This window comes from Cibotium barometz, chromosome 42, assembly GCF_041138505.1.
Source record: "Cibotium barometz isolate CiBa-2024 chromosome 42, ASM4113850v1, whole genome shotgun sequence".
In the NCBI taxonomy this organism is placed as follows: Eukaryota; Viridiplantae; Streptophyta; class Polypodiopsida; order Cyatheales; family Cibotiaceae; genus Cibotium; species Cibotium barometz.
This window is the reverse complement of record NC_141087.1, coordinates 32,603,906-32,616,050: the sequence shown is the minus strand read 5'-3', so window position 1 is coordinate 32,616,050 and position 12,145 is coordinate 32,603,906. Positions and strand designations below refer to the sequence as shown.

Here is a 12,145-nt window from a genome sequence, read left to right as displayed (position 1 = left end):
AAGCATTTACTACAGGTCAAAAGGGGAAAGGGAAATCTCAGCCAAAGAGTGCAAATCAAAATTCAGGTGATGGTGGTTCTTCACAGGATACCAAGAAAAGTGATGGACAGCCCAAGAAGAAGGGCAAATGTCATTACTGTAAGAAGCCAGGTCACTACATCACAGAATGTAGGAAGAGGATTGCCAAAGAGAAGGCAAAGGAAGCTGGGATGTCTGTTAATGATGCTCCTAAAGCTCCTCCAGAGACTGCTTCTTTTGTTGAGGACAGGGATTACTGTTTTTTTACATGCAGCTATGATGCCTCTTGGTCTTCACAGGCACTCAGTTTGACAGAGCATGCATGTACTTGGTATTTTGATAGTGGTGCCTCAAAGCATATCACATCTCGCAGGGATTTGTTTAGTCATGTTGGCCCTGCCCCTGTTGGCAAAACTGTTCAGTGTGCCAACAATGCTTCATATCCAGTGTGTGGCATTGGGGAGATTCAGCTTACAGCCATTGATGGCTCCATTCTCCGCCTTACAGATGCCTTATATGTACCAGGGATAAAGAAGAATTTGTTGTCCATTTCTTCTTTAGCACATTGTGGAATGCAAGTCCACTTTGATGATGATAAATGCATGGTCAGAGACAAAGCAAATGCCTTGACCTTGATGCTTACTGGTACATTATGTCATGGACTTTATGAGTTGGATGCATTTCAGCCAGTGGATCAGTCTGCTTATCATGCATTCAATCTTACTCCAGCTATGGTTGATGCGGAGTTATGGCATGCTCGCATGGGGCATGTAAATTTTGGTAGTCTTATGCTTATGCAGCGACATAATATGTTTACAGATCTACCTCTCATGGAGAAGCCTCCAGATCACATTTGTGAAGGATGTATTTTGGGAAAAATGCATAGGTTTTCCTTCCCACGTGATCAGGCTCTAAGAGCAACTGCAAAGTTGCAACTTATACACAGTGATCTTTGTGGTCCCATGCAGACGAAGTCATTAGGTGGTTGCTTTTATTTTGCAACATTTATTGATGACTTCTCTCGTATATGCTGGGTCTATCCTTTGACACAGAAATCACAGGTATATGATGCATTTTTGGCCTTTGTAGCACTTGCTGAGACAGAGTCAGGATGCAAGGTGAAGACTCTCCGTTCTGACCGAGGGGGGGAATATATGTCACATGTGCTGAATTCCTTTCTTGGGAGTAGAGGTATAAAACATCAGTATACTACTCCTTACACTCCACAGCAGAATGGGGTTGCAGAAAGGAAAAATCGGTCACTCATGGAGATGGCCAGATGTATGCTAAAGGCAAAAAGACTACCACATATCTTTTGGGTGGAAGCAGTAATGTGTGCTTGTCATATTTTGAATCGATGTCCCACAAAGGCATTGGTTTCTATTACTCCTTTTGAGGCTTGGCATGGCCGCAAGCCTTCTGTATCGCATTTTCGTATCTTTGGGTGCCTTGCATATGCACACATACCCAAAGAGTTGAGGAGGAAGCTTGATGATAAAGCCACAAAATGCATTTTTGTTGGGTATAGCCGTGAGAGCAAGGGCGACAGGTTATATGACCCACTATCCAGGAAGATATTCATCAGTCGGGATGTGATTTTTGATGAAAAATCAGAATTATCCATGGCTGGTTATGAGGCAAATCAGGCTGAAAATGATGTGTTTGAAGGTCTACTACCCATGGAGTTTCATTCCACAGTTGGTGATCCAACTCATGAGGGTACTGGACAGCCAGCAAATGATGTAGGTGGTGCAGAAATTCAGCAGCCAAATGAGCCAGAAGCTGAACCAAATATGGGACAGCAGGCACCACAGGTCAGACATATACCTAGATGGTATTTGAGGACATTACAGGACAGCCATTTAGAGGGTCCTCTTGCTGGTCGTACTCGTAGGGAGACAAGGACCAATGAGCATGCACACATCATGGATTTGAATCTGGTTATGGCAGCCAGTTTACAGGATGATGATGAGCCTGATTCATTTGTGGATGCACGAGATAATGTGCATTGGAACAAAGCCATGCAGGATGAGATTGATTCTATTAAAAAGAATCAAACATGGGATTTGGTTGATCTGCCCAAAGGCAAGAAAGCCATTGGTACTAAATGGGTCTACAAGTTGAAAAGACATGCAGATGGATCCATTGACAGGTACAAAGCCCGTCTAGTTGCAAAGGGCTATGCACAGAAGAAGGGCATTGATTATGAGGAGACATTTGCTCCTACATCCCGTATGTCGACACTTAGGTGTGTCATTGCATTGGCTGCACATCGTGGTTGGGTTGTTCATCAGTTGGACATAAAGACTGCATTCCTACATGGGGACCTCGAGGAGGAAGTTTATGTATTTCAGCCCATGGGATTTGCAGAACATGGTCATGAAGGGAAAGTATGCAGGCTGAAAAAGGCCTTGTATGGTTTGAAACAAGCTCCACGAGCTTGGTATGCAAAAATAGATGCTTTTCTACTCACTCAGGGATTTGTGAACAGTCCATCAGAGACCACTTTGTATGTGAAGAAAGAAGAGACAGATCTGCTGGTCATCAGTCTTTATGTGGATGATCTCTTGCTCATGGGATCAAATGATGACAAAATTGCAGCATTTAAAGAGATACTGCAACAGACATTTGACATGTCTGACTTGGGCCTTGTACATTACTATTTGGGCATACAGTTTGTGCAGGATAACAGAGGCATTGGGTTGTTGCAATCACGTTATGTTGCTAAACTTCTGGAGAAGTTTAAATTTCAGGATTGCAAGTCTATTAGTACTCCTATGGAGCCTGGGATGAAACTGTCACTACAAGATGACAGTGTTTCCTTTGATGCCACTACATATGCTCAGGCTGTTGGGTGCCTCATATACTTGTGTAATACAAGGCCAGATATTCAGTATGCAGTCTCTCAGTTGAGCAGATTCATGCACAGCCCACGGTTGTCACATTGGCAAGCTGTGAAGCGTGTATTCCGTTATTTGCAGGGTACCTTGTCTCTTGGGTTGCTTTATCCTGAGGGGGGTGACATGCAGTTACATGCTTACAGTGATTCAGATTGGGCTGGTGATTTTGATACCAGACATTCCACTAGTGGGAATTGTTTCTTCCTTGGCGCTTCATGCATTTCTTGGCTAAGCAAGAAACAGACCACAGTGGCCACTTCATCTTGTGAGGCAGAGTACAGAGCAGCCTACACTACTACTGTTGAGTGTGTTTGGCTGCGTCGTCTTATGACTGATATGGATATTTCAGTGGAGGAGCCTACACCTATCTATACTGATAGTCAGAGTGCCATTGCTGTGGCCAGGAATCCTGTGTTTCATGCTCGCACGAAACACATTGAGATTCACTATCATTTTGTTCGGGAGAGACTCCAGGCAGGAGATATCAGTCTGATCTACTGTCCTACAGATCAGAATGTGGCAGACATCTTCACCAAGGCATTACCACGTCCGAAATTTGAAGCATTCCGCAATGCTTTGAATTTGTTTCCTTTTGGTGGATGATGTACAGTGATCACATATCACTCCAGGGGGGTTTGTTGGGTTTTATGCTGTGTATGCACCCAGAGGAGTGCTAGTGATCATCAGTAGGCTACTGGGGCACTTTTTACTTCAGTTAGTGGAGGTTTTTTCCCCCAGTTTAGTTAGTTTCACTTATATGCAGTTTATAAGTGTTTTGGTCCACCCGGCACATTTATGGCCGGTCATGTGAACACTTATCCTTTAGGGGTCACTATCATGTGGCTTGTACTTCACTTTTTTCTATCATTGAGATATCTACAGCAGTCGTGTTCACTCTCCACATTGGTTTCCACGCCTGTTTTCTTTCTGTAAACCCTAACCCTAACCCTGTTAAGTCTTCACGTGTTACATTTGTTCCTCGTATTCTGTTGAGACTTCTTTGGGTTCTTGACTGTCTCTTTGGAAATTATCTTCTATGACCTTGACCTTAGTCAAGATTTCTTCCGTTTGCTGGGTCCATAGTCCCTTAGCTTGGTTGAGTTTCCAATGTGATAAGGCCGTCCATTCATTTTGTGGTTGGGGGTTCCCTTGGTGAGAGGAGAGCCCCCATGTGTGTGTGTGTGTGTGTGTGTGAGAGAGAGAGAGAGAGAGAGAGAGAGAGAGAGAAACCAAGCTGCTTGTTATTTTTTGGGGCTCAGGTTGGTCTACCACTTGTTCAGCAATACCTTTCTCAGTTTGAAAGGCTTGTGAAGGAGCAATTACCCAGACTTGGAACGCATTTCGAGGAAGAAATGATCAATCCAAGCATGTATGCAAGCCAATGGTTCATCACAGTATTCTCCTACTCTTTCCCCTTTCCTCTGGCACTTCGCATATGGGATGTATTCCTTTTCGAGGTTAGGAACTCAACCTTTTTGTATTGTTCAATCCAAATTTTCCTTTCTGTAATGTGTATAAAGGAATGAAATTTCAATTCCCTTGTTATACAACGTTAGAAAAGGGTGTCCCTTGTATAAATTTACACATAAGGGGCTAATCAATAGTGGTAGTAATAGAATGCTATTTTGAAACAGGGTGTAAAAATTATATTTAAAGTCGGATTGGCACTCTTGAAATATTGCCATGATGATTTGGTAAGCTACTGTCAACTCTGAAGCTATTTTTAGATTGCATTTGTGACAGCTGCCATGGGGAAGCACTTGCAGGTGGCACGGCCATGTGCAGGTGGTGTACCATTTGAGTCTGTTTTTTATGGCATTAATTGTTGTCAATTTTCTCCACTTGGACTGATCTACTCACAGGTCAAGCTACCATTTGAAAAGCTAGTTAATGCATTACGTAATTTTCCCGAAGACGCCTTGTCCCCAGACATGTTAATACCAATGGCTTTGTCAATCAAGGTAAGCTGCTTAAACCCAATGAGGAACTAGTGCTTGGGTGCTGATGAGAACACAAGTATTGCTTTGCTTACTAAGAGGCTTTTAGTTTCCTGCTTTTAGTTTCCTTCTTTTTGGTGTGTGTGTGTGTGTGTGTGTGTGTGTGTGTGTGTGTGTGTGGAGTGCGGGTGTAGTAGTTCATGCATCATGCTCGTACTTAAGAGATTTCGGTTCAAGTTTCATTCCCTGCACTTTGGTTCTGTCATATGGATCATTTGCGGTCTGCTAGTTTGGATAAGACAGACGCTCTTTCTCTCTCCTCCCAAGGATTCTTGCTTGGAAGTAATTCAAAGACAATGGAAGTGTTTCTCTTAAAAATTTAATGCTTTGGATGGCATGGATGCCTGCAACATTGATCGTGGTGTGATTGGTGGATGAGAATTGACAGGTTTCAAAGAGGCTGGAAGAGCTCAAAGATGAGTATGAGCAGATGAATAAAGCTTCACAGGAGGCCCAAAGCTTGAAGGCCAACCAACAGCGGGGGTTGTCGAAAATGTCTTAGGGCTGTAAAACTGAGGTCATCTGGTGAGCTCATATGAAGCGGTTATTATTGAAAGGGTGGCATTGAGCTCACTCACCATGATAAAATTTGTTGTAATAATGCATTCAATAAATGTAGTGTGAAATCTAGCAACTGCACCCATATATCTGTTGATGTGAACACTGTTTACATCTCAAGCTAATCCAGATCACCTTTTTTTTTTCTTGGAGCCTAGTTATACTATATTATATCATATTATAAAATGCACAAGCTTATATAAAAATTTTAAATCTCTTGTTTAACCTAGACCTTATTAGGTAGCCCTCTTTCCTCATCCATTCATCCCATATGCTTTTCCATAATGCCATCTCACATCGTATGCACAATTGTTTTTAATATACCATATTTAATACTTCATAATATTTAGACTAGAAAAAGAGTCATCTTATCAAAAAAATTTTGTACTTGTAATGAACAAGTATTGCACCCACATTTCTAACCTCCATGTTCAAGCATTGGATATTAAAGTTATTAGATATATAAATTATTTTGTCCACACACGATGATCAGCATTTAGGATTTTGATGAGTTTATGAGACCACACATTGTAAACAATGCTAATGAAGTGTTGAATGTGAAAGCTTAGATAAAGTGGTGCTGATGGATTGTTAGATTTCCAACACCTACGGATGTTGGGGGATTCGCAAAACGCTACTATCAGCTTTACGTTTTTGCTTATAAACCCACTTTGTACTAATGGTCTTTTTGCCCTTTGCATGTTTCCTTTGTTATCAATGATTTATTGGTAGCCATCTTGGTTGCATGTAGTGAGCATTGCAATACTTGCAAGTAGCTAGGATATTTTGATTTTATTTAAAAGATTCGTTATTTGCAAGCTAAAATGGTAGGCGGTGATGTATTTGACATGCTTTTTGCCGTTGCCAGTCGTCGTTGAGCATAAGCTTGATGGGACCAACTATCCATTGTGTTTATATATGATATAGCATATATTGGTTGCCACAAAGGGCTTTGTAATGACGTCATTGGCATTGAGACACTTCCTATCTCAATAGCATAGAATAGTACAAGTACTTTGGATGGTGACACTAGTTCAGATGTAACTATGGCATCTGCCTCCACACCTTCACATCAGAACAAGTTAGGTGGGATGGAACGAATACACGCACATGCATTGGTGGCACTCTGTACTCTTTGTGAAGAGGAGAATTATTGCTCATATAGGCTCATGTAAAATTGCTAAGCAGGCTTAGGATACACTTATTGGACTTTTACTAGGTGCATAGTAACAAGGCAGGAGTTACCTATTTGCATAAGCAGTGAGAGTCTGAGCATATGAATGAGGGAGATTTAATGGATGAGATCCTCACAAGAATTAAAGATCTCAAGGAGCAGCTTGCATGTATTAATGAGGCATGTTCGAACAGTTCATTGGTGTCTATTGTTCTCACAGCTTTTACCAGATTTATACAAGGGTTTTGTATCTGCACTTTGGCTCATGATAAAGGGTAACCGCCCTTTCGTTTGATGAGTTGGTTACAATGCTCTTGCAAGAAGAGTTATCTCGACAAAACTGATGAGTTGGTTACAATGCTCTTGCAAGAAGAGTTATCTCGACAAAACTGAACTAGTATGCATGCGGGAGATCAAGCATTCAATGTCAATCAACAAGGTAAAGGTAAAGCCTTTTCTTACAGACAAAGTGGGAGATTAAGCATTCAATGTCAATCAACAAGGTAAAGGTAAAGCCTTTTCTTATAGCAAAGGCACAATCAATTGAGTCTTTAGGCAAGGATGCTTGCAAATGGTGGGACAATCACTATATAGAGGTCTTATTTGCACCAGCAGTTATTAAAATGAACTTGATGTCAGTCTTTGCCATTACTAAGGAAAGCCTAGTGGTCAGATTTGTTGATTTTGACAAGTGTACAATTCATGATTGGAGTGATGGAGACATCACTTTGGTTCTAGTACTCTAAGCCATAGGCTTTACATCTTGGACAGATATAAGAGATTGGCATATAAGAGATTGACAAGTGTACAATTCATGATTGGAGTGATGGAGACATCACTTTGGTTCTAGTACTCTAAGCCATGGGCTTTACATCTTGGACAGATATAAGAGATTGGCATATAATCCTTGTTCAATTACTATCACATGTGCTATGAATGATGTGGACCTTTGGAATGTTCACTTTGGCAGTTTGTTGCACCTTAAAAGGTAAGAGATGGTATCGAAATTGTAAAAGCTTGAGGCCCTTATCAAAACACGTACGTGGGGTGCATTTTGGGAAAGATGTAATAAGCATCATTCTTAAAAGATGGATCAGTTAGGGCTGTCTGAAAATTACAGCTTATACGTAGTGATATACGTGGTCCTATGAGGACACCATCGATTAGGGGATATCTCTACTTTGTGAATGTTATTGATGACTACTCTAGGTACACCTGGTTGTATCTATTGAAAACAAAATGAGAGGTTTTCACATGCTTTAGACACTTTGTTTCTATGATTGAAAATGTTTCTACATGTGTAAAACTGGCACCCTTCATATAGATCAAGGGGTTGAGTATATGTCAAAAGAGTTTCATGTCGATTGGCTGAAAGAGGCATAAACATCAATGCTCACTGCCTTATACACCTCAGCAAAATGGTGTGGCTGAGAGGAAGAAAAGATCTCTCATGGAGATGCACTTTGCATGGATAAAGGGTAGGATTTGCCTCATGTTTTTTGGTTGGAGGCTGTTATGTGTGCCACTTATGTGCTAAACAAGTGCCCCACCAAGGCCATACAGATAATTATCCCTTATGAAGCTTGGAATGGTAGGAAGTTCTCTATGGCTCATTTGCATGTTTTTGGTTGTCATTTTTATGCTCTTGTGCCTCAGCAAACAATGCAATAATCTGGATGATAAGGTGGTAAAATATATTTTTATGGGATATAACTCAGAAAGGGTATATACCTACCATTGACCACAAAGCAAATTTTGGTAAGTAGCAATGTCTGTTGAGAACTCAATTCAACCCATGCTTTTATGCAAAAACCAGCAAAATGCATGCTCACATGACATCTTCGATACACTCCTACCTTTGTATAATGGTGTGAGCAGCCATATGTAGAGCAAATGAGTGCTTAGAAAGGTGCTGCAAATCAGCACATTTATGAAAAATGGTAGTGTAGAGTATGAAAATGTTACTTAGTAAAAATGTAGAAATTAGTGATAATGTTGAGGATGGTATTAAAGCTGTTGATGAGGGGCTTGAAGATGCAATGTTGAAGATGATGATGGCCCTGTCTGCACACCAAATGTTGTTGCCTTGTAGTGTAGAAAATCCAAAATCGAACAAAAGTAGTTTAAAAATTGACACTTCCCTGGGATGCTTGAGGAAACATTATATAGCATGTGAACGAGTCTCAAAAAGTGCTTGAAATGCTTTGAAACGTGAAAACACTCTATTAAAGTATACCTTCTCCACCTAACAGAGTAGCTTAATTTGAGTAATTAAAAGAGTAGCTCAAGGAGAAGATGACTAGGAGGTGAGAGCTAAGAGAATCTGCTCTAGGAAGACCTTGCAACCATGAGAGAAACATACAAAGCACTCCAGGGAAGTCCATTGGCTACAGCTTAAAACCCAACTACAACTTACAACCCAAGCGGCCTTCTTGCAAACAGGAAAGCAACCCACCAATGCTCTCTTTTTCACTATGTTGCTAAGTGGATTTGAATACATGAGAGAAACCTATAAAGCACTCCAAGTAGTTCCATTGGCTATAACTTATAACATAAGTAGTGGGGTAATTCTTTACTGGCCCAAATCAAAGATAAAAAAGTAGCCAATGCTCTCTTTTTTCACTACAGTGCAAGTGACCTACCCAAATTTTCGACAAGATGGAGGCCCTTGACTTTATTGATACAGTTTTAGCATGATCACGATATTATGATGTTGAATGTACATACAGAGGCTACTAACACGGTTTGGTCACTGTAAGCTTGTTGGCTACACCAGTAGAGATAGGTACTAGGCTTAGCCTCCAGGATGCAGGTGAACCATTTGATGCATCACTTTATTAGGTGTTGGGTACCTCATCTATATATGTAATATGAGGCCAACCATTCAATTTGGGGTCTCCTAATTGAGTAGGTTTATGCTTAGTCCCAAAGATAAGCATTGGTAGGTTGCCATGTGAGTATTCAGATACTTACAGGGCATTCAGTCTCTTGGCCTCTTCTATACTAAGGGGGGGTGATATTCAACTGCATGATTTCAGTGATTTTGATTTGACTAGATGTTATAATACGTGAGTGTCCATTGGTGGATTTTTCTTTCACCTTGATGATTCATGTATATATCATGGCTCAGTAAGAAGTATATAGCGGCCACTTCAAGCTCTGAAGCTGAGTAAGGCCTTCCGAGGATCATGGTGTATGACCCTCTTCTTTGAAAATCCATCACCATGAATGTGTGGTGGAAGCTTAGCCCGAAGGCCTTAATGTTTGCATCTTGAAGGGCACTTTAGCGGTATTTCCATCAGCAAGCTTGACCATGAGGCTCATGCTTACTAGTGGTGGGCTTTCCTAGGCCTCCCAATAATTCTTGGTGATTAGGCTGACAATAGCACCACCATCCAAGATTGCGGAGACCTTCATTCCTCTATAAACAATAGGTAACACATCAGTAATTTCATCACTTTTAAAGTAGTTTCCTAGTTTGTTCATAGGAACTTTTGACTGTCCTTTTGTCTTGGGTAAGGAAGGAGAGTGCTCAGTGTGGTGGTTCAATTGTGTGGGCTCTGAAGTTCCCAATTATCCACAGTCAGATAAATCTCTCCAAAGTTGAGAATTTTCTTATAAAAGAGAACTTATCAGGACACGGACTTCCAAGGATAAAATACTTGTTGGGCCTGCTATGTCCCTCGTGCAATGTTCGTGCTCACTTAGCTCGTACTCACTTGGAGGTGAGCTTGGACCTACTAATGTGTAGGGGATGTGCACTGATCCTTCCCTAGGAGGTGGTGCCTTTGATGGGGTCATCACCTATCACATTGGAGAAAATATTGTGGTGCCTTTGATTGGGTCATCACTTATTACATCCACCTAGCAGATTGGAGAAAATATTATGATGACCCATGGAAGGCCAACTTTCACCTTTGCATACTCTTCACTTTTTTCTGTAACTCAGTGCTTTGTATTTATAATTTCACCCACACACCCTTCTTTAGATATAGAAAAGAAACCTTTATTTACTACACTCATACCCCCTTATTTTGTGATATATTTTTATGATATAACTCTTGTGACATCTCTCTTATAGACATAAATTACAAGACATAAGTTACAACGTAGGAAAACCATAGTCGAGATGTCTATGTCCAATTACAATATATAAAATCACACAAAGAGGAAGAGGAAAAATATTTTTGACCAACGAATGCTTTGGGAGGGAGTAGACGTACTGGGAGTGATTAGAGAGAGAGTGGGTAAGCCTCTACTACAATGAGGGAATAATTCGGAAAGTATAGAGAGGGAGAGGAGTCACCTTCTTCATGCTTGCAGAGAATAAGAATAAGAGCTACTAATTCTTGTTCTTTTTCTATATGGAGAAGGTGAGGTGAAAGAGGGAAGGGTGAGGCTAAGGGAGGGAGAGATTAGCTAAAGTAATAGTAATTTAAACTTTAATTTGTACATAATAATTGTTTTCTTCACTAAGTTTTTATCTTTATGGATTTCAACTTTTGATTTCAGGGAAATGTCAATTGATTGTTACTTTAAAGCAATAGTTCAATATGTGATAGCAATAAAAGCTAGTTCTCAAGGAGAACCCTTTTACATTTTTCAACTTGTTAAAGTTTTTCCCAAAAAGGTTATTGTTTAACATCAAAAATCTAACTCTTAAGGAGAAATCTTTTGCATTTGTCAACCTATTTTACATATTGAAGATAATAGTTCTTCAAGGATTACCAAATCATATTAATATTAAATAATCATGAGTGTATATGCTGATCAGCTCCTGTAGTAGGAAAGAGAATGTTTGGCACATGAACTGTAGGGAACCTTTTGTCGCTTTACCTGCATGAAGAAGCATGCATTATTGGAGTGGAGTACAACACACACAGAGATGCAACAATTACTCTTGGAGGCCCAAATGTAAATCTACTTTGTTGTGAGTGGGGAAGGTTTTTCCTTCAACTATTACAAAAAGAGAACAATTTTCCTTGGAGACTTAGACATGTTTCCTTCAATAATTACAAAATCACATGAACATTTAAACCCCGAGGCTTAGACATACGGCTACTTTGGAGAATTGGATTTGGAATAATTATTTCATGTTCACATGGTAGTTAAAGTAAAACTATAGATGGGTGGATCCAAACTGGTGCTCGAAAAAAAAATGATTTTTTAGTATAATGTACCGGCTAAAATTAAGAAAAATCGACTGAGATTTTAAATCAACTTTATTTTAAGGGATGATTTTTCGTATATTTTAGTTATAAAGCCGGTATATTGAAGAGATTTTGAAAATAGATTTAAGAGTTATCCTTATTTTTATTTTTATTTTTGAGAACGTGTATGAAAATGCGACCAAAATCTTGTTGGGATTTGATTAAATAAAAACACAGCACAAGATGCTCTTAATTCTAAGGTTTTTTTTTGTGAAGAAACTTTTAAAAAAAATAGAGAACGTGTAATTAATAATTCACTGATATGAGCGATCATGAATTAAAGCCATG

General features: G+C 39.9%; 1 protein-coding gene across 3 annotated transcripts in view; it reads left to right on the top strand.

Moving 5' to 3' along the window:
• The window catches only part of LOC147614391 (uncharacterized), a 29,435-nt gene extending 23,818 nt beyond the window's left edge, over nt 1–5,617 (top strand). For all 3 annotated transcript variants that reach the window (XM_086780944.1, XM_086780945.1, XM_086780946.1), the window contains exons 5-8: nt 4,178–4,375; nt 4,553–4,612; nt 4,781–4,879; nt 5,304–5,617. In XM_086780944.1, the coding sequence (XP_086637070.1) occupies nt 4,178–4,375; nt 4,553–4,612; nt 4,781–4,879; nt 5,304–5,417 (471 nt within the window). In that variant the 3' untranslated portion in view covers nt 5,418–5,617. The remainder of the gene's footprint in view (nt 1–4,177; nt 4,376–4,552; nt 4,613–4,780; nt 4,880–5,303) is intronic.
• The last annotated feature ends 6,528 nt before the right edge of the window (nt 5,618–12,145 follow it).